The sequence below is a fragment of the Ascaphus truei genome, chromosome 7 (assembly GCF_040206685.1).
Source record: "Ascaphus truei isolate aAscTru1 chromosome 7, aAscTru1.hap1, whole genome shotgun sequence".
In the NCBI taxonomy this organism is placed as follows: domain Eukaryota; kingdom Metazoa; phylum Chordata; class Amphibia; order Anura; family Ascaphidae; genus Ascaphus; species Ascaphus truei.
Window position 1 is genome coordinate 100,782,526 of NC_134489.1, and position 21,193 is coordinate 100,803,718.

At 49.1% G+C, this 21,193-nt stretch overlaps 1 protein-coding gene across 1 annotated transcript in view; it reads left to right on the top strand.

Annotated features, from left to right (window-relative positions):
- TMBIM1 (transmembrane BAX inhibitor motif containing 1) overlaps positions 1-21,193 on the top strand; it is a 45,295-nt gene that overhangs the window by 12,076 nt on the left and 12,026 nt on the right. The window contains 5 exon segments of the mRNA XM_075609679.1: positions 13,661-14,000; positions 17,394-17,479; positions 18,972-19,036; positions 20,825-20,878; positions 20,997-21,047. Coding sequence (XP_075465794.1) covers positions 13,691-14,000; positions 17,394-17,479; positions 18,972-19,036; positions 20,825-20,878; positions 20,997-21,047 — 566 coding nt within the window. The 5' untranslated portion in view covers positions 13,661-13,690.

Below are 21,193 nucleotides of genomic sequence, written 5' to 3' on the forward strand. Positions count from 1 at the left end.
CAGTAGACTTCTATAAATTCAGAACTCGCATTTTATCTGAAATCAACGAGCATGTAACCCAAACTCAAGTGGGTAATGAATGATGTAGTGTATTCGTGTAGATCTCCTCTCTCTCTCTCTCTCTCTCTGTATCTTAGGGTTCTTGGGGATATCTGGATGTCACTCTTAAGAAATCTGCCGTCACAGCGGAAATAAACGAAACCCCTCTTTTGTGTATCTTGAAAGAGATTCCTGAAGGGGATCTGGAAATACCAGGGGGTGTGGCTAATAAGGTATTCCCAAAAGTCTGTTAACTTTACTCATTGTGAAATATCACGAGTCTGCGATTTCACCGGAATGATAGATTCATCTTTGTAACAGTTGCGACTACACGAATCAAATGAAACCAATAGTGCCAGTGTGTTCTATGGCAGCGGTGCGCAAACTGGGGGGCGTGAGATTATCTGCGGGGTGGCACGGGGTTTACAGAGGCCCGGCGCGCTTCCCGAAGGCACTTAAATTGAGTGCTGGGGAAGCGGCGAAGGTCTCTGTAAACCTTACCTTGTTCAGCCGGCATCTGGAGACGCTGCGTCAAATGACGCCGCGTGGTCATGTGGTGTCGCGTTGCAATGGCAACGTGACGATGCCCATACGCCAGGAACCAAGGTGAGGAGGGGGGGTGGGGGACGCGCGGAGAGGAGGACAGCCGGCAGGGGGGCCCAGGGGAAAACGATTGTGCTCCCCTGCTCTATGGCAATAACCTCTGATATCTGTTCTCGTGCAAAAGTGGAAGTTAGGGTGTCATATTTTATGTCCAGTTGCGCGTGTTACTTACACAGGCGAACGCCATCTTCACTATTGTGTCCTAGTATTAGGGAAACAGTGTTGTGAAATCTTTTCTATATCGAGGCAAAGTTTAAAAGTCAGAAGAATGGGGGTTTTATCCTTCAGTCTTAGAACTGTCATGGGGGGCTGCAATTGAGTAATGAAATTAGATTTAATCTAGATTGTAAACTCTCCGGGGCAGGGATTTCCTTTCCTATTGTCTGACTTTGTTGCACTAATTCTATTATAATATATACAGTACATGTATTTCAACTAAGGGAGAGTCCATGCTGGGGCACGTAAAATCTCAATTTCCACTCAAGACCCTTTGGGAAAAGATCTGGTGAAGGTTATACGATAATGTCTGTTAGATTCTTTTGAGCCTTTTTATTTTAAGAACCTGCCTGCATTGTATACTGTGTGTGCTTGTGTAACAGGTTTTCCCCGCCCTCTGGGAGATCACACTGTTACCGGGTGTCATGTGCTGCATACCTGCAGGTTCACAGAAGCTCGGAGGTTCCGCCGTTGTTGGTGGGGAAGACAGGACAGGCTTTTGGGGGTGAAGGATGTTCATTTCTCAATGGTGCGGCTCCTCCATCTCTTGCAGGCTCCCGGGATGCTGGAGATAATCCCTGCAGGAGAACTTTCTTCTTACCCCCTCCCCCCCAGGACTGTCTCTCTCAGGGGAGAGAACACTGCTAAATGTGGCTTGTGCAGCCACTTAAGTACCATGGGGAGTTTCTCAGGTCTGAGCCCCTGATTGGGCAGAACACAGACCCTAGGCCCACCTCTCCCTGTCACTCAAGGGAGCTGCTTACTTCAGGGCTTAAGTGTTAGGGAGGGTAGATTAGTAGCCAAAACCAGATATGGCTACACTTGTAATAATCGTTTTCTGTAACCTAAGCACTATACTACTGTTGTATATTACAGCTGACCCTCCCTGTCTGGCTTCTAGGGAGATTACATTGGGGTGTATTATATGGCTTCCCTGCATGGGGCTGGATTCAGGCGGCGGGGCGATCAGGTAGCGAGGTTGCAGAAATAACGGGCGCCAGGAATTTTTGTCGTACAACTGTCATTTTATTCGTGTCCCCAGCGCAGGAACCGCTCATACAGTTGACAACGTTGCACTGTATTTTACATCAGACACATGAATATGGTTCTTCCGTTGGTGCCCGCTCTTAACACTTGAACGGAGGTACATTTGCTAAGTTGCTCTACGTAGATGTGGGACATCTCTCCTCATTATCTCAATAATACTGGGCCCATTTGGGGAGCCAAGCGGGTCCTGTGTACGTAACCCAATACCTTTTTTGACCTTTTATGGTAACTGCCACTTCAGCCTGGAAGGAAAGTCCATGCAGATCCGCTGTTGGATTCGATCCGCCGGAATCCGGTTACTGAGGCCCCTCTGGTGATGTTTCATACTTGGCAACTCATACTGGACTCCCTCAGTCTTCTCTAGGGATCCTAACTAAGAAGGGTACTATCCCTGTCTATAATAAAGTAGAGGGGCCTGGTCTATACTATTACTGTAAAAACATGGGTGTCTACTCTCCCCGAGGCGCCTCTCCTCTTGTCCTCCTGTAACCTAACTTTCTAGAACAGTCCCTTTTCCTTAAATACCCCTGCGTGATGTCTAGATTACCATAGCAACGCAGGGTGGGGCCTAGCATACACTAACCACGTTAGTAACCCTTTAGGAGGGGGGTTACATGGACCTAAACCTTTAAGTATATTTTTGGGCTCTGATTGAACTTTCACGTTTTGTAGAGTAATTACATTTTCTGACACATTTTGCCACAACAGATTGTTGTGTGTTACAAAAAACAGGGACCATAGACTGCAAATAAATGTTTGACATTTCTTTGGTGGTGGAAGCGAGTTCAGATATATTGTGAGGGATTAACTGTAGACATTACTCATTTGAGGTACCTTGCTAATGGGAAAGGTGAGTCAGCTAGTTAGTTATGTGTATTAACCCTTGTCACATATACAAGTCACGTGCTCACATGGTGTGCCGAACAAGACATTAAGTGACACCAAAATCGGACGCCTATAAAATAATCATTTATTTAACTGCAGTTGGTAAACACTGGTTTCTTCCTCTGTGCGTGACGTCTCTGTGCGTGACGTCTCTGTGCGTGACGTCTCTGTGCGTGACGTCTCTGTGCGTGACGTTTCTGTGCGTGACGTCTCTGTGCGTGACGTCTCTGTGCGTGACGTCTCTGTGCGTGTCAGGATCAGGCGTTTGCAGCAGCAAAGCCCTGAGCCGACTTACCTCTGCTCACCTACTAATCGTCTGGGCTACAGGTTAATTAGCAAACCTTCCTCCCCGTGCTTTTAGTTCAGGGGTGGGCAACTTCAGTCCTCAAGGGCCACCATCAGTGAGCCACTGATTGAGCCACCTGTGCTGAAGCAGGGATTTCTTGAAAACCTGACCTGTTAGTAGCCCTTGAGGACTGGAGTTGGCTACCCCGTGCTCTAGCTGAACATGTCCTGTGTGAATACTGTATATCTCATTTAGCGTATTGCTATTGAGATGCAGTAAGCAAGGTTGACAATCACGTTATTCAGTCATCGTTGTCGTAAGCAAAAGTAATGGAAGAGCCCCAGACTTTCACTGGTCTGTATTATATATTGAATCACCTTGTTTACACCTGTTACACACCCGTTACTCGCAGACCTGTCATCTCTCGCTGACTTTTATCACCGGCGTCACTGGGATATCCCTGCAGAAGTCGCCCATAAAACATCTCTACCCCTATTACACACCGACACATGAAAACAAATACTCTGAGATTTCAGCCTCTGTCCCTAAACTTGTCGGTCCCCTGACAGGCAGGGAGTGGCCCCGGCAGCCATGTTTGATATTACTTTAATTTTACCGGCACATAAATATTAATATGTTGGGAATATATATATATATGCCAAAATTGGGATTGCTTCTTTAACTCTTTGAATGACTTGGGACATGGGTACTGGATGCCCCATGATGTAGGGAGCTACGTTTTGCTCCTCCACCCCCCCAAAAAACTATCCTTGTCTTGGGGGAGATCGCATCCTATGGCGCTCAGGACTCGAGCTGAAGTAATGGCGGGCGGAAGTGGGCAGACGCCTCCCCCTTATGTTCCTCCATCGGTGACGGAGCGGACATGTGACCGCGAGTGTCGGAGGGGCCGCGGTGCTCTGGCCACCCAGCCCCTCCGGCACTCAAATGGTTAAACATCTATCTCTGGTTTCTTATGGCCTGGATGGGGGGCGGCGCCTGGTGGAGCACAGACCGGTTCCTGGGCCGTGAAACGGTACGTATCACCGCGGTGGGAGGTGCGGCTTCCGCTTTATATATAAACAATAAATACAAATGCCACCTGTGAGCACAGTCACATGTCTCAGACAGGTCTGCAGCGCTGCCTTCCTCCATTTATCTCCCAGCATCCAGTGCTTCCACAGCAGCAAGGGATTCTGGGAAATGACATCCACTTTAACATGGAGCCCTATAAGCTTATACCTGCCATATTACACAGCTACACAGCACAGCACGGGTTAAAGAAGTGCAGAGCCAGTAACCCTACTCACAGACGTCTCTTTCGACCTTTGGGTCTCTTCCATGTATCTTTGGTTATACTGGCTTTGCAATATGAAGCTGGAATAGGTTTCAAATATATCTGTATATCTCAGTACAATTCCCTCACCCTTCTAAAGGGAAATAGCCACTTAACTCACAGAACAATGTTTTACATCCGCAATCCTTCCTGTTATTTTTCCCTTACCTATTATTTAATTGTATGTATTTATTTTAACCTCATCTGAGCAGACGGGTTTTACTTTTCCCGGGTTTGCAATATATCTTTCTACAAAATGATGATTTCACATGTTACCGGCGGCTGGTGTACTGAATAAAAATAGAGCAATTGCTGAAACAGTGGTTTTATTTTGGTCCGGGGAGGTAATTCTGGGAGCCCAGGTACGTGTAGCTAGATTTAACCCAATAAACACAACACAGGGATGAATTCCCCTTGGTCATGTTCGATGGGACAACATTATTACCTATTCAGCGGTTGTATGAACGCCATGGTGTAATGCAGAGGTGGCCAACAGGTCAGGTTTTCAAGATTTTGAGTCCGCACAGGTGGCTGTCATTACGTCTGAGCCACTGCTTGAGCCACCTGTGCTGAAGCAGGGATATCCTGAAAACCAGACCTGTTGGTAGCCCTTGAGGACTGGAGTTGGCCACCCCAGGTGTAATAGAGGATGTCTATTAATGTTCGCTAACGCCTACCTCTCCTTACTGAATTTGCCACCCAAGTGTTAACAAGTATCAACCTTCTGCAGGTAATTGTGCTTTGCTGTTTCATTGCCAAATTCTATGCTGGGCGTGGTTAGCAGGACAAGCCGTGTGACAAACACATGCAGATCTCATGCAAGTGTCGGGTGCTATATTTATCTGAGTATCAGTATACTGTAATTAGACAATACTGTGTAATTATACTCCAACCTGGGACGTATATACAGGTGCCAATGTGGCATGTGAAACAGCCCGGCATACATAGTGCAACGCAAATCGTTTTTAAATGGATTTCTTATTCCTATGATACCAAGTCCCATCTCCGTAATGGGCTAACCCAGGGGTAATCGACTTCAATCCTCAAGACTCCCCCCCTACCCCCCAACAGATCAGGTTTGAAGCATATCCCTGCTTCAGCACAGGTGGCTCAATCTGATTGAGCCACCTGTGCTGAAACTGGGATATCCTGAAAGCCTGACCTGTTGGGGGGGTATTGAGGATTGGGGTAGAGCTCCCGGTGTTCCGGTAACTGGAGGTGTCTCATTGGCCACCAGGGATTAGCCAAACATAATCCGCACGGAAAAATGGCATCAACAATTCTTCCACTTCTTTTAGAAAGGAATCAGAAAAGATTCAGTTTAGTGAGCCGGGTAATGTAGCCAATCAGAGTATCCAAATACAGGCAATCCGGTTTCAATACCGGACACCGGGCACCCTCCGTACTCTTCTTCTGAATGGGGAACTCAAAGATCGGAGACGGTATTAGCTGTGGACTCCTAAACTCTTCCCCCGAACAGCCTTATCCTTAATGTGTAACCAAGCCTCCTAACAGTGCAAGGAGACACTCTCCCACAGTAATTACTGTTAGAACAGGGGTGCGCAAGCTTTTGGCACTACGCCCCCCCTTAACTTTTTTTTTTACCGGCTTAAAATGACGCCGCAGGGTCATGTGACGCCGCGTTGCCATGGCGACGCGTCACACCAAACCTCTGTATCTCGGTTAGTTGAGTTGCATTGGCCTCGGCATTTAATTTTAATGGCTTGGGGAAGAGCGCGGGCCTCTGCAACCGCCTGGTCCCCCCCCCCATCCCCCGAAATGTCTTGCACCCGTTGGTTAGAAATAGAGAGAAGTGGCTCCCTGAGTTAACATGACAATGGTGTGTGTGTGTGTGTGTGTGTGTGTGTGTGTGTGTGTGTGTGTGTGTGTGTGTGTGTGTGTGTGTGTGTGTGTGTGTGTGTGTGTGTGTGTGTGTGTGTGTGTGTGTGTGTCAGTGGTTTTTAACATTTGTTTGGGTTCAGGAACCCTATAATGATATTGTGAAATTCCCCCAACTCTATCTAATAGCGCGTCTGAGATCACATGCATTGTAAGGAACCCCAACCCTCTCTAATAGCGCGTCTGAGATCACATGCATTGTAAGGAACCCCAACCCTCTCTAATAGCGCGTCTGAGATCAGATGCATTGTAAGGAACCCCAACCCTCCCTAATAGCACTTCTGAGATCAGATGCATTGTGAATTCTTCTGTATTTGGTACAATTTTCAAATGACCTGGAAATTGCAGACAAGCCTCGGGAACCCCTGTTGAAAAACACTGGAATTGGGCCTTTACAGATCAGTAGTTTTGAGGGGTTTGGAAGTGTGTGAAGAAACAGAGTATCTTTATAGAGGGATAATCCAAAGGATTATATAAAGCCCCCTATAGTTGCACTCAAGGTAGGTGACAATTAAATGGAATGTCAGATACAGTATAGGCCAGTGAATAGCCAAATCCTGGTATAGGATACCCTACCAAAAAGGTCACACTAATGAATGAAAAAATAACAAAAACTTTAATGGTGTATACTATAAAAACCGACGAAACACTATAAAAATGCAAAACATTGCATACATAAAATCCCCAAATGTGTTGGGTAACGGTACTCTATGATCACTATGTGTACCAAATAGCTATAAGGTATAAATCGCTATATATACTCTGCTGCAGAAATACTCGAAGTGGGTACTGGGTGGGATAATAATATACCTTTCTAAGCCTCTAAAAGTGACCACCAAATGTGATAATAATTTGGCTCTTAGCCCTCAATAGGATCAGGTCAGATAGAGAACCCTAGTATAACCCACAAACATCAGTAAAATACCCCCAATTCTTCATTCAATAGTGTGACCTTTTTGGTAGGGTATCCTATACCAGGATTTGGCTATTCACTGGCCTATACTGTATCTGACATTCCATTTAATTGTCACCTACCTTGAGTGCAACTATAGGGCAACTATAGGGGGCTTTATATAATCCTTTGGATTATCTGTGTGGTTTTAAGTGGTTCTCTCCCCCTTGCACCAGGTAGATAGCGTTTCTGTTTGTTTCATGTTTGTTGGTTTGGTGCAGCGACGTTTTTCTGTGTGTTTATATATCTTTATAGAGGGCAATATACCAGTAGTATAATGTACCAGAAGTATAAATCCTTTAACCCCTTCCGTGCCAGGGGCCTGCTATGTATTGCACTGCATCACAGACTCCTCTGCAGCGATGGCCTAAGTGAAAAGTGCAACAACAAAAAGATATACATTTTTAAGTGGCAGTAAAGGGGCTGCGCGTCTGCCCGGGCTGCGCGTCTGCCCGGGCTGCGCGTCTGCCCGGGCTGCGCGTCTGCCCGGGCTGCGTGTCTGCCCGGGCTGCGTGTCTGCCCGGGCTGCGCGGCTGCCCGGACTGCGCGTCTGCCCGGGCTGCGTGTCTGCCAGGGCTGCACTGCCCGGGCTGCGTGTCTGCCAGGGCTGCACTGCCCGGGCTGCGTGTCTGCCAGGGCTGCGTGTCTGCCAGGGCTGCACTGGCGTCCTCGTGAATGCAAATCTCATCAGTTTATTAAAGTAGCTGAGGGATGCGTTGTAAAGTCATTTCCTCTGTCTAGAGGAAAAACAAACCATGGTCTCGTTTATTATGTGTGTAACGAGGTCGGGTAACGAGCTCCCAGGGACGTATTAATGCTGCATAATCTTGAATAGAGAAGTATAAAAATGGGGGGTGGGGGGGAGGGAAGGGGAGAGACCATATTACATAGTTACATACAGTAGTTAGTGGATGAGGTTGAAAAAAGACGTACGTCCATCAAGTTCAACCTATGCTAAATTTAGACAGCAGATACTTTATCCTATATCTATACTTATTGATCCAGAGGCAGGCAAACAAAAAAACCCAGAGTCATATCATCCAATGATATCTCATAAGGGGGAAAATAAATTCCTTCCTGACTCCAATAATTGGCAATCGGATTAATCCCTGGATCACATCCTTCCCATGTTTACTTATTTGGTATATCCCTGTATACCTTTCCTTTCTAAAAAGATGTCCAACCTTTTTTTTGAACAAATCTATTGTATCTGCCATCACAGTCTCCATGGGTATTGAATTCCACATTGTAACTGCCCTTACTGTAAAGAACCCTTCCCTTTGTTGCTGGTGAAATCTCCTTTCCTTCAACCTTAAGGGATGCCCCATGTTGTTTGTACGGCCCTTGGGATGAATAGTTCTTTTGAAAGCTCCTTGTACTGTCCCTGAATATATTTGTATATAGTTATCATATCCCCTCTTTGATGTAGTACCGCTCCCTTTTACTCCACTTACGACCTTAGCCCAACCTGAAAAAATTCCATTTGACACCTCTCTGTCTAACCTTCAACCAGTTTTCAATCCAGGTGGAAATATTTTTATGGAGTCCAATTTTCTTTATTTTGTACACCAAACTCTTGTGTGGAACCGTATCAAAAGCCTTTGCAAAATCTATGTAGACCACATAAACTGCATTACCCTCGTCTAAATTTCTACTTACCTCCTCAAAGAAACTAATCAGGTTAGTTTGGCAAGATCTGTCCTTCATAAATCCATGCTGTCTATTACTAATAATTTTGTTAGGTATTCCTGAATATCATCCCGTATTAAACCTTCAAGTAGCTTCCCCAGTATTGATGTCAGGCTTACAGGTCTGTAATTCCCCGCTTGTGATCTAGCTCCCTTTTTAAATATAGGCACCACATCTGCTTTACGCCAATCTTGTGGTACTGAGCCTGTGGAAATGGAATATTAACCCCAACAACAGCGGATAGTCGGGATGGACCCCTCTAGCACTGAAGAGGTTAAAAAGCAAGCACAAAATAGGATAGAGAAAAGCAATATTAACAATAAAGCGTTGCCAGCTCTTATAATAAGGGTTTCTCTCTCTCTCCACGCAAAATGTTATTCACATGCAGAAAACGGTCAAAGCTACACAGATACAAATATGACACAGGTTTACTAAACGGTGTTAAATATTTGCTACGCCATGAGGCCTATTCAGATGGACCGTAACCCTTTCACTGCAGCGTCGCTGTCCCGCCTGGCAGCGAATAGTTATGGTGCTCCGAGGCATAGCACCATTTAGTCAATCTGGGTATGTATGGTCTCCATTCACAATGCTGTGAAGGCTTCTTTCCCGTGCTGAAGAAGAGACCAGCTCTGTATACTCACTACTTTTATATACCGTAGTGCATGTTCATGGTGACATTAGACACATTTCTCCCGCTCCGCTTTCCTTGACACCCTGATATTACAGGTGCCGGGCTGAGGGCGCAATACCCCTAAAAAGGTCCCATCTTGGATGATGTGATGTAGGTATGGGGGGGTGATGTGATGTAAGTATGGGATGTGATGTGGTTTGGGGGGTGGTGATGTGGGTTGGGGTGGTGATGTGATGTAGTGTAGGTTAGGGGTGGTGATGTTGGGTGGTGATGTGATGTAGGTAAGGGTGGGTGATGTGGGTTGGGGGGGTGATGTAGGTGTGGGGGGTGATGTGGGTTGGGGTGGTGATGTGGGTTGGGGTGGTGATGTGGGTTAGGGTGGTGATGTGGGTTGGGGTGGTGATGTGGGTTGGGGTGGTGATGTGGGTTGGGAGGATGATGTGGGTTGGGGTGGTGTGATGTGGGTTGGGGTGGTGATGTGGGTTGGGGTGGTGATGTGGGTTGGGGTGGTGATGTGGGTTGGGGTGGTGATGTGGGTTGGGATGTGATGTGAGTTGGGGTGGTGATGTGATGTAGGTTGGGGGGATGATGTAGGTTGGGGGGATGATGTGGGTTGGGGGGATGATGTGGGTTGAGGGGGTGATGTGATGTGGGTTGGGGTGGTGATGTGATGTGGGTTGGGGTGGTGATGTGGGTTGGGGTGGTGTTGTGATGTGGGTATGGGGGTGATGTGATGTGGGTTGGGGTGGTGATGTGGGTTGAGGGGGTGATGTGGGTTGGGGTGGTGCTGTGATGTGGGTTGGGGGGTTGATGTGATGTGGGGTGGTGTTGTGATGTGGGTTGGGGTGGTGATGTGCGTTGGGGTGGTGATGTGATGTAGGTATGGGGGTGATGTGATGTGGGTTGGGGTGGTGATGTGGGTTGGGGGGGTGATGTGATGTGACGTGGGGTGGTGTGATGTGGGTTGGGGTGGTGTTGTGATGTGGGTTGGGGGGTGATGTGATGTGGGTTGGGGGGGTGATGTGGGTTGGGGGGGTGATGTGATGTAGGTATGGGGTGGTAATGTGATGTAGGTATGGGGGTGATGTGATGTAGGTAAGGGTGGGTGATGTGGGTGTGGGGGTGGTGTGGGGTGGTGTTGTGATGTGGGTTGGGGTGGTGTTGTGATGTGGGTTGGGGTGGTGTTGTGATGTGGGTTGGGGGGGTGATGTGGGTTGGGGGGGTGATGTGATGTAGGTATGGGGTGGTAATGTGATGTAGGTATGGGGGTGATGTGATGTAGGTAAGGGTGGGTGATGTGGGTGTGGGGGTGGTGTGGGTTGGGGTGGTGATGTGGGTTGGGGTGGTGATGTGGGTTGGGGTGGTGATGTGGGTTGGGATGTAATGTGAGTTGGGGTGGTGATGTGATGTGGGTTGGGGGGATGATGTGGGTTGGGGGGATGATGTAGGTGTGGGGGTGATGTGGGTTGAGGGGGTGATGTGATGTGGGTTGGGGTGGTGATGTGGTTTGGGGGGGTGATGTGATGTGGGTTGGGGTGGTGATGCGGGTTGGGGGGGTGATGTGATATGGGTTGGGGTGGTGATGTGGGTTGGGGGGGGTGATGTGATGTGGGTTGGGGGGATGATGTGGGTTGGGGTGGTAATGTGATGTAGGTATGGGGGTGATGTGATTTGGGGTGGTGATGTGGGTTGGGGTGGTAATGTGATGTAGGTATGGGGGTGATGTGGGTTGGGGTGGTGATGTGGGTTGGGGTGGTGATGTGGGTTGAGGGGGTGATGTGATGTGGGTTGGGGGATGATGTGGGTTGGGGTGGTAATGTGATGTAGGTATGGGGGTGATGTAATGCGGGTTGGGGTGGTGATGTGGGTTGGGGGGGTGATGTGGGTTGGGGGGGTGATGTGGGTTGGGGGGGTGATGTGGGTTGGGGGGGTGATGTGATGTGGGTTGGGGGGGTGATGTGATGTGGGTTGGGGGGGTGATGTGATATGGGTTGGGGGGGTGATGTGATGTGGGTTGGGGTGGTGATGTGGGTTGGGGTGGTGATGTGGGTTGGGGTGGTGATGTGGGTTGGGGGGGTGATGTGGGTTGGGGGGGTGTTGTGATGTGGGTTGGGGTGGTGTTGTGATGTGGGTTGGGGTGGTGTTGTGATGTGGGTCGTGGTGGTAATGTGATGTAGGTATGGGGGTGATGTGATGTGGGTTGGGGTGGTGATGTGGGGGGGTGTGATGTGGGTTGGGGTGGTGATGTGATGTGGGTTGGGGTGGTGATGTGGGTTGGGGTGGTGATGTGATGTGGGGTGGTGTTGTGATGTGGGTTGGGGTGGTGTTGTGATGTGGGTTGGGGGGGTGATGTGATGTGGGTTGGGGTGGTGATGTGGGTTGGGGGGTGATGTGGGGTGGTGTTGTGATGTGGGTTGGGGTGGTGTTGTTATGTGGGTTGGGGTGGTGTTATGATGTGGGTTGGGGGGGTGATGTGATGTGGGTTGGGGGGTGATGTGATGTAGGTATGGGGAGTGATGTGACATGGGTTGGGGTGGTGTTGTGATGTGGGTTGGGGTGGTAATGTGATGTAGGTATGGGGTGGTAATGTGATGTAGGTATGGGGGTGATGTGATGTGGGTTGGGGTGGTGATGTGATGTAGGTATGGGGAGTGATGTGGGTTAGGAGGGTGATGTAGGTATGTGTGGTAATGTGATGTGGGTTGGGGGGGTGGTGTGTGTGTGTGTGTGTGTGTGTGTGTGTGTGTGTGTCCACTCCGTCTCTGCTCGCGCTGTTCCTGCTCTGTGTATAATTTTGGCAGGAGGGAGGGAAACGAGCAGAGGAAGCTGAAATAAAACAGAAACAATGCGGTTGTACATTGCTAGAGGGCGTCTTGAACCCAATCTAAATGTCTTAACTTTACATCCCTTTTCTATTGTAACTTTCATGTCTGAAGGGCTTATTCCCACTGTGTGTTATAATATTGTCCTGTGTATTACTGCTGTGACGCTATATAAATAAAGACATGTCTGTCCTGGAACAGGATTGTTTATCTCTCTGTATTTTCCTGCTCTCGGGCTGCCAGCCCTCCCCAGCTGAAGTTACATGTTTTCCCTGCTCTGAAGCAGCCAGAGTTGTGTATATTGCAACATAGTTACAAGTAATCCCCTTTTACACAGCCTCTACTCGGTTACCCTGGCAACCTACCAATACTCACAGTTTGAGATTGGTTTAGCCCTCTCCCCCTGCTTTATCTACATATTGTTATGCCCCTTTGTGTGTTCCTGTCTGACAGGAAAGTGTGCTCTTTCCTTTCCAACAAGCAGCCAAAGTGAGTATACACTTCTTCCACTGCTCCCTCAGAAAGGGAATCCTTTTTACCTTCCCCTCAGAGAAGCACTCCCATAGCAGGACACCTTCCTCTCATAGGTTATTCTCCTCACAAGGGACATCTGCTAGCACAATCCCCATATAGAACTTTTATATTTCTGTTAACTCCCCTCAATAAAGATTAAGGAAAGAGAAGGACTTTGTGTGCTGTAAAAGGGGACGAGTTAAGCTACATGGACTTACTCACATGCTACATATGAGCCTGGGCCCTGAATAATGTTCCACGAGTGTCCGCGCTATCACACTGACTGCGTTACCACGCTGGGACATTTGAGCCGTTTCTTCTTCGTCACCTGCCACCGTTTAACTTTTTAACGTAGGGCTTCTCAACTCCAGTCCTCGAGATCCCACCCAACAGGTCAGGTTTTCAGGATATCCCTGCTTCAGCACAGGTGGCTCAGTCGATGACTGCACCACCTGTGCTGAAGCAGAGAGATCCTGAAAACCTGACCCGTTGGTGGGATCTCGGGGACTGGCGTTGGGAACCCTGCATTAGTGCATTTGACAGTAACTGTTCTTTAGGTATTAACATTTTGTCCTGGGCACGAATGGACTCCATGAGCATAACCTAATTTCCAGGGATACAAGCCCGTCTGGCATTGGAAGAGTTAACGGGTCACGTGCTGCATTCATTTTCTCCTAACACATGCAATCTGGCCCTCCAAGGAGTGGGCACCTCTGTAATTCCCCATTTTATTCCTTTCCAGGTCTCTGAATAAGCCACTGGTTCCCCAGCCATGTCCTATCCGAATGCACCTCCACCCTACAACGATCGGGACCCCCTGCATGCGCCCGGCGGGTACCCTCCACCAGGTGGATACAATCAGCCAGGTGGCTACCCACCCTCTGGTGGGTATGGGCAGCCAGGAGGTTACTACCCGAATCCCGGAGGATACCCTCAGCCTGGGGGATACTCTCAGCCGGGGGGATACCCGGAGCCTGGGGGGTACTCTCAGCCGGGGGGATACCCGGAGCCTGGAGGACCCAATGTGCACCCAAAGCCAATACCAGTCATGCCCATGCTGCCCTCAATCCCTCTAAACCCAGGTATGTATATGTTCCTTTATATAGTGCCACCAACATATGCCGTATATGACACCATTTCTAGGAGAGGACAGGGATATAATAGACAAAGCTTCACAAGTGTGTTAAACAATGGGAATTCGGGAGTTCCGGCCCTGCAGAGTACCCACTTCCTAAACATACAGCCCTTTCCCCTCTACTAACCTCGCTGTGCACCTTCTAGCAAATGTGATTGTACCGCGCCATCCTTGCATAAATGCCTTTATTACCCGCAGTGCAAAAATTAAAGCCCCATTAACGGCAAACTAATGTAAAACTTTAACATGCAAGCGACAGTCCCTCTTCCTGTTACACATTGCAGTGGGGGGCAAAGACCTATTGGGCCAGACATTCTTTCACCCCCTGTGTTATTTTTCCTCACCCCGTTGTGGAAAGTGTTGCCTCAATGAGACCAACTCCAAAATTCCCTTTTACAAAGAATTATAGGGGTCCAACCATAATACCAGCACCGTGTTTATCAAAAGAAAAGAACCAATTCGGCAGCAGGGAGTTATTAAAAAAAAAAAATATATATATATATATTCTTTTGCATCGGTGTTTCCCCAATTGTGTAACTGGGGAGCTTTGGTAAATAACCCCTAAGTGGTAAATTGAGAACTTGTGCGTAGGGGCAGCACGCCTTTTCCTATATTGTCCAAGAGCACCCAGCATTCACCCCCTTCCCCCATCTCCCCTTCCCCCCTTCCCCATCTCCCCTTCCCCCCTTCCCCCTCCCTCCCACCCCCTTCTCCCCTTGCCCCCTCCCACCCACCCCCTTCTCCCCTTCCCCCCTCCCACCCACCCCCTTCTCCCCTTCCCCCCTCCCACCCACCCCCTTCTCCCCTTCCCCCCTCCCACCCACCCCCTTCTCCCCTCCCACCCACCCCCTTCTCCCCTTCCCCCCTCCCACCCACCCCCTTCTCCCCTTCCCCCCTCCCACCCACCCCCTTCTCCCCTTCCCACCCACCCCCTTCTCCCCTTCCCCCTTCAAACCCACCCCCTTCTCCCCTTCCCCCTTCCCACCCACCCCCTTCTCCCCTTCCCCCCTGCCACCCACCCCCTTCTCCCCTTCCCCCCCTCCCACTCACCCCCTTCTCCCCTTCCCCCCTTCTCCCCTTCCCCCCCTCCCACCCACCCCCTTCTCCCCCTCCCACCCACCCCCTTCTCCCCTTCCACCCACCCCCTTCTCCCCTTCCATCCACCCCCTTCTCCCCTTCCACCCACCCCCTTCTACCCTTCCACCCACCCCCTTCTCCCCTTCCACCCTTTCATGGTTAAACAAGTTGTTTGCAGATCTGTTATCTAGAGCAGTGTTTCCCAACTCCAGTCCTCAGGGAACCCCAACAGGTCAGGTCTAAAGGATATCCCTGCTCCAGCACAGGTGGGTCAATCAGCGGCTCAGTCATTTTGACCTACCCACCTGTGCTGGAGCAGGGATATCCTTTAGACCTGACCTGTTGGGGTTCCCCAGGGACTGGAGTTGGGAAACACTGATCTAGAGAGATTTACACTGCATTGGAAATAGTGACTCTTTTCTCTTCTGGTTGCTCAAAAAGGGATTTAAACTGACAATGTAAACACTCACGGACATTATAACATCCCTGCATGATTTATAAGTGAGGAAAATCAACCACTAATACTACTTCTCGTCGCTCCACTTCTCCTTTCCCTATTCCACGTTTTCACGGAGCAAAGAAGCCTATGTTGACACCTGAGGTCTAATATCTAAATAACTCTCTTGGCATCAGTTCAACACGGAGGTGGATGATCTTGCAGCGTGATACATAGATCCGACGGTTCCCTCCAGTGAACATCAGTCACAAGCCTTGTGTCTTTGTAGCCATGTGGGCTGGACAGATTCCATCTAACACAGTTCTTTATTCAATCCGTACGTTCTAAGCACATGCAGGAAACGCTCTAGATCTCTGCCAGTGCTGACCAAAAAATACACTTTGCAGTGAACACACCCAGTTATCACTTATCCATATTGTATTATTCTACCTTTGCATTTTTTATGTAGGAGGATGAGTTGTTGGTCCCTCTTACCTTCCCCTCCACCCCCTTCCCCCCCCCTAAATATTTCTGCTGGCAGAAGAGCACCCCTGAGAAGCTACAGGTTTCTTATGTCGTGGGAAAAAACTCAGTCCCACACTTATTCTTTTTAAGCAAAAACAATCTGTTGGAAAACTTTATTGCAGCAGCTGCTGGCAAGAGTGCATTTAATGCAAATCAAAACACTGCTGTCTGATTTTAACTCAGGCACTGCGCTATAGACTCTAAGGCCGCGATTACAGTGCATGCTCGAGCGACGCGTGACATCACACGCCGGGTGCACACGAGAAACATGCACTGCAGGCAGGAGGCGACAGGGAGGCGTGGCCTTGGTGTCACGTGAGCGGTTTGCCCTCTGGCTCAAGCGCTTACGTGACGCGGCCTTCGCTCTCAAAAATCAAATAGATTTGTCTCCTGAAGATTCAGCCTCTCCGTCGCGGTCACGCGCTTTATGCGCAGATTCATTGGACTCAAGGTATTTGTTTTGGCTGCGCGCGCCATCGCCGATACTATAATCGCGGCTTAAGCAAGCTATGTTATACCAGAAGAAGAGGCGGGCATAAATAATTTTGCAATATCTTCCCATATGACTTCATCGAGCATCCTACTGTTCTTTATCTTGCTTTTTAGCAGTTACTTATACACTTGCAGTTATACATTTTGCAATATATTTTAGCCGATTTTAAGCAAAAAAAACTCATGTGCTAAGTGACCTCATCTTTCTCACGGCCGACAGCCAGTACATCTCTCTCTCTCTCTGTGACTCTACAAGGGGGGTTAATAGATAAAACGCGTGGCCCCGCTAAACACAGAAATTACAGGTTCAGCATTAAGGAAAGTTCGAAGGGAAAATTTGTTTGACACAACCCCCCCCCCCCCCCCCCACACACACAGACACACACACCCCCACACACCCCTCACACCCCACACACACCTCACACACCTCACACCCCATACACACCTCACACCACGCACTCACACCTCACACCACACACCTCACACCTCACACCTCACACCTCACACACCCCACACACCCCACACACCTCACACACCTCACACACCTCACACACACACACCACACACACACTTTCACTTAACCCATAACACAATAAAACACAAAGCATGACTCTTCTTATAGTTATGGAAAACAAAAGCCTGGTTATAGCTACACACAGAAACAATGTGACAGTATTATTCTCCCATACTTACTTCTCTGTGTCTGTATCACCTCAGTGGGGGACACGGATTGCCTTCCATTGTATTAGTCCGTTCAGCGTCGCAGAGCTTGGCGTTTGTTGACCGTGTTCCCAATCCCATATTGTGCAGGTGACTCGGGGATGTACGTCCCCGGTGGAGAGAGCCAGTTTGGTTCCTGGGACGACAAGGCTGTGCGACACGCTTTCATCCGGAGGGTGAGTCAAACGCGTTGGATCTTCCTGTTACATTGAGTGAGGCCACGGACAGTCATACAAACCAACACATGCACATGAGGCATCGAACAAGTAGTAATAATCCTAAGAAACGACCCTTTTGTAATTTTCATCACTGACAATGATGCTTACAATGCCCTAAGTGGGACCCCGTGCCAGGCAAATGTACCCCTGCCCTTCCAGCACACTGCTGCTAGTGTTACCCTCTTGGCACAAGGTGTTTTGGGGAACAGGGCAGTCTTCCAAACTGTTACCCAGAAGATCTGTGTTGAAATAACTGTACCAGTGATTTAATGTATTGATTAGGTTTTACATTACTCGGAGAATAAGAGCTGTGCGTTGTATTTGTGCTGCCGCTCATAGAAAGATGATAGAATAATGCAGGCACATGTCTTAGCTGATTGGAGGGTGGCAACCTCCTACCTAATTGAAGCCCGCCCCTCCCACATTTAAATGGTTAAAAGCTTACTCCATAGCATCTCCCACTCTCTGGGGAACTTGCTTGCTTGCAGTATGATTGTGACAAATCTAATACAGAGTGCTTTTCCTGGTAATGTACAGGTTAATAAGAGCTTCAATCAGACTTAGAACTTTGCAACTAATATTGACAGATTTATTATAAATCATTCTTCCTGTTATTACACAGGTTATTAAGAATTTATATTAGCGTTAGGATCCTTGAGATGTGGTCTGCCGTGCAGTGGCTCAGGGGCTTACAACAATTTGGCCAAAATGTTAAACTAAAAGACCATTTTATTTAATAGATATCTATACGTATATATTTAGGCACTGTACCGTGTATAAGTTTCACTGGATGTGCACTGAGCTCTGTCTGTGTTTCATGTTCTGTCTCTGGTTTTAAACATGTTGGAAATGCTCACGGAGCCCACGTAAGGCTGCGAATATAGTAGGCGCGCGCGACGGAGCTCATGGCGCCGCGTGCGCCTGTAGCTTGAGCGATCCGCGGCCTTTGGGATTTCTATGGCTCGCGCGATGCGGCTGTGACATCACGGAGCTGGTTCGCCCTCATTGGCTGAACCGCTCACGTGACCCGCCCGTCGCAGCGACCAAAATAAAATCATCCGTCTGCTGGAAAATCTGCCGCGCGGTCGCTATTCCTCGGGCCCAGCGTGCTATGGGGGATACGTATGTGACTGGTTCAGCACAGCACTGTAACCACTACACCGCTCAATCCTATACGGAACCTAGCTGAGCAGGAGTATTACCTTTCCTACCGTCCCCCCGTCTCCCCGTCCCCCTCCTTCCCACCAGGTGTGTCTGGTTCTTCTAATACACAGGACATTCCTTGAGCATTGCACCTATTTTTTTTAGACGGCACGTGCCTTGGGTGTGTCCTGCACTATTGTCTGTCTGTGCTTGGTTATATAATGGTTACTTGCGATGGTACTCTTATCCTACAGTAAGCCTCACCGTGAGTCACGTCTCACTGCATCCCCATGTTCATCTCTTTCAGGTCTATGCCATTATCACCGTCCAGTTACTGGTCACTCTGGGCTTCATCGCCATCTTCACCTTTGTGTAAGTTTCATACGATCCGAGCCAAGGTTTTGCATTTTACTCCCAATGCCTAATTGCCACGCAGCTCCATGCAACACCTCCGCTGCACCCCCATCGCAGGTCGCCGGGTGAATGCATATGGACCCCACGTTCTCATTGCGAACACGTTGCTTGGGGTTTCAGCAACTCCATGGAGATGCAGGAGGGCACGGAAGATTCGGGCCGGGTGTTTATATTAACGCCCGTAAGCTGAAAGACGCTGTATTTCTTAGAACTAAAGCAGGGGGGTCGGCCTACTCCAGTCCTCAAGGGCCACCAACAGGTCAGATTATAAGGATATCGCTGCTTCAGCACAGGTGGCTCAGTCAACGGTTTGAGCCACCTGTGCGGAAGCAGGGATATCCGGAAAACCTGACCTGTTTTGGCCCTTGTGTACTAGAGTTGGGCGCCCCTGAACTAAAGTGTACTAATGTCCGTGACACCTTTTATGGGGTTAAATCTGGACGACTGCCGCTTTTTTTTTTTTTTATGTAACCAAAATGTGATATCTATAATTATTTTTCAATCGTTTGGCAAAGTTTATTTTTGTGAACGTGTTAAACTGGAATCTGGGAGGGTTTTATTTCCTCCGGCTACTCCCTTTTTCTGAATGTGACGTGTTTTCAACCACCGTTTGCACGCATAATGCCTCCCCCACCCCCCCCCCCCCCCCCAATAGGGCCAATAGGAAGCAGTGATGTCATCAGGTCCGGCCTCCTATTGGCCCGCGGAACTTTAGAACTTTGCAGAGATGATACCCGCACCCCTTTTGGAGATATCACAGGAAGCAGGGGGTCTCCGGAGCTGAAATGAATGGGATTCATCTCCAGAGACCCCCGGCTTCAATCCTATGCAAAAAATAAAACAAATGTATGGATGTCTCCTTTCAATGTTGGCCGCTGGGGATAACGCGCACGGAGATAGCGGGATGTGTCTCAGATCCTGTAAGTGCCCACGGCTGGAATGAAGTGTACAATAATTACCTTAACCATTGTGCTATAATCAGGGGGCGCTCAAGACCCCCTCCCTCCCCACCCCCCAAGTCAGGTTTTCAGGATATCCCTGCTTCAGCACAGGTGGCTCAATTGGTCCCTACTCAAGCACAGGTGGCTCAATCAGTCCCTGCTTCAGCACAGGTGACTCAACCAGAGGCCCAGTCTTTGATTGAGCCACCTGTGCTGAAGCTGGGATATTCTGAAAACCTGACCCATTTTTTGTTGGGGCTTGAGGACTGGAGTTGAGCGCCCCCTGCTGTAAATGTTAAAGGCTGGTTGTGATGAGCACGAATATTTAGCGATGTATTCCTGCAAGGGGAGACCCTTAATGCACTAAAATCTCCTCCTGGTATTGTCCTTATCATTGGGAACCTCTATACCAGGGTTGCACAATCTTTTGGTGCTGTGCCCCTGTGCCTGCTCTCCCTCCCCCCCCCCCCCCCACTTACCTTTGTGCCGGCGTCAAATGACGACGTGGTGGCAATGTCACGTCACCCCGCGGCGTCATTAGATGCCGCATTGCCATGGCGACGCGTCGCCCGAAGCCGGCTGAATCAAGCTAAGTGAGTTACAGAGCCCTTGCGCGGTCCCCCTCATTTAATTTAAATACCTTGGGGAAGTGCGCGGGGCCTCTGCAACCCGCCGCGCCCCCAGTTTGCACACCCCTGCGTGCTCCTCCTTTCACTGTCCGAGCTATGGGATACCGGAACGTCGGGGTGTGAGGCGCCGCCGGTTACGTTTTCCTTGTCTGATCACTGTGTTTCCCCCTTTGCAGGGAGCCCGTCTATACGTTTGTTCGGGCCAATCCTGCCATCTACTACGCCTCATAGTGAGTATCGGCCTTCACCGCGGCCCCTTCTCACCGCGGCCCCTTCTCACCGCGGCCCCTTCTCACCGGCCCGGAGATCAGCGTTTTATTAACTAATATGTTGCCCTTTTCTCCGCAGTGCTGTGTTCTTTGTCACGTATATGGTCCTCGCCTGCTGTGAGGGTCCCAGGTCAGTGTCACTTCATTTTAGCTGCGCGTTGAATGGTGCAAATAATCTTACACAGGGGACTATATATAAGGCGGTCACCCGTATTTACTATAGCCGTGCTTGCTATAAGACACCGTACAGCTCATTCACTTGAATCACCCGTAAGG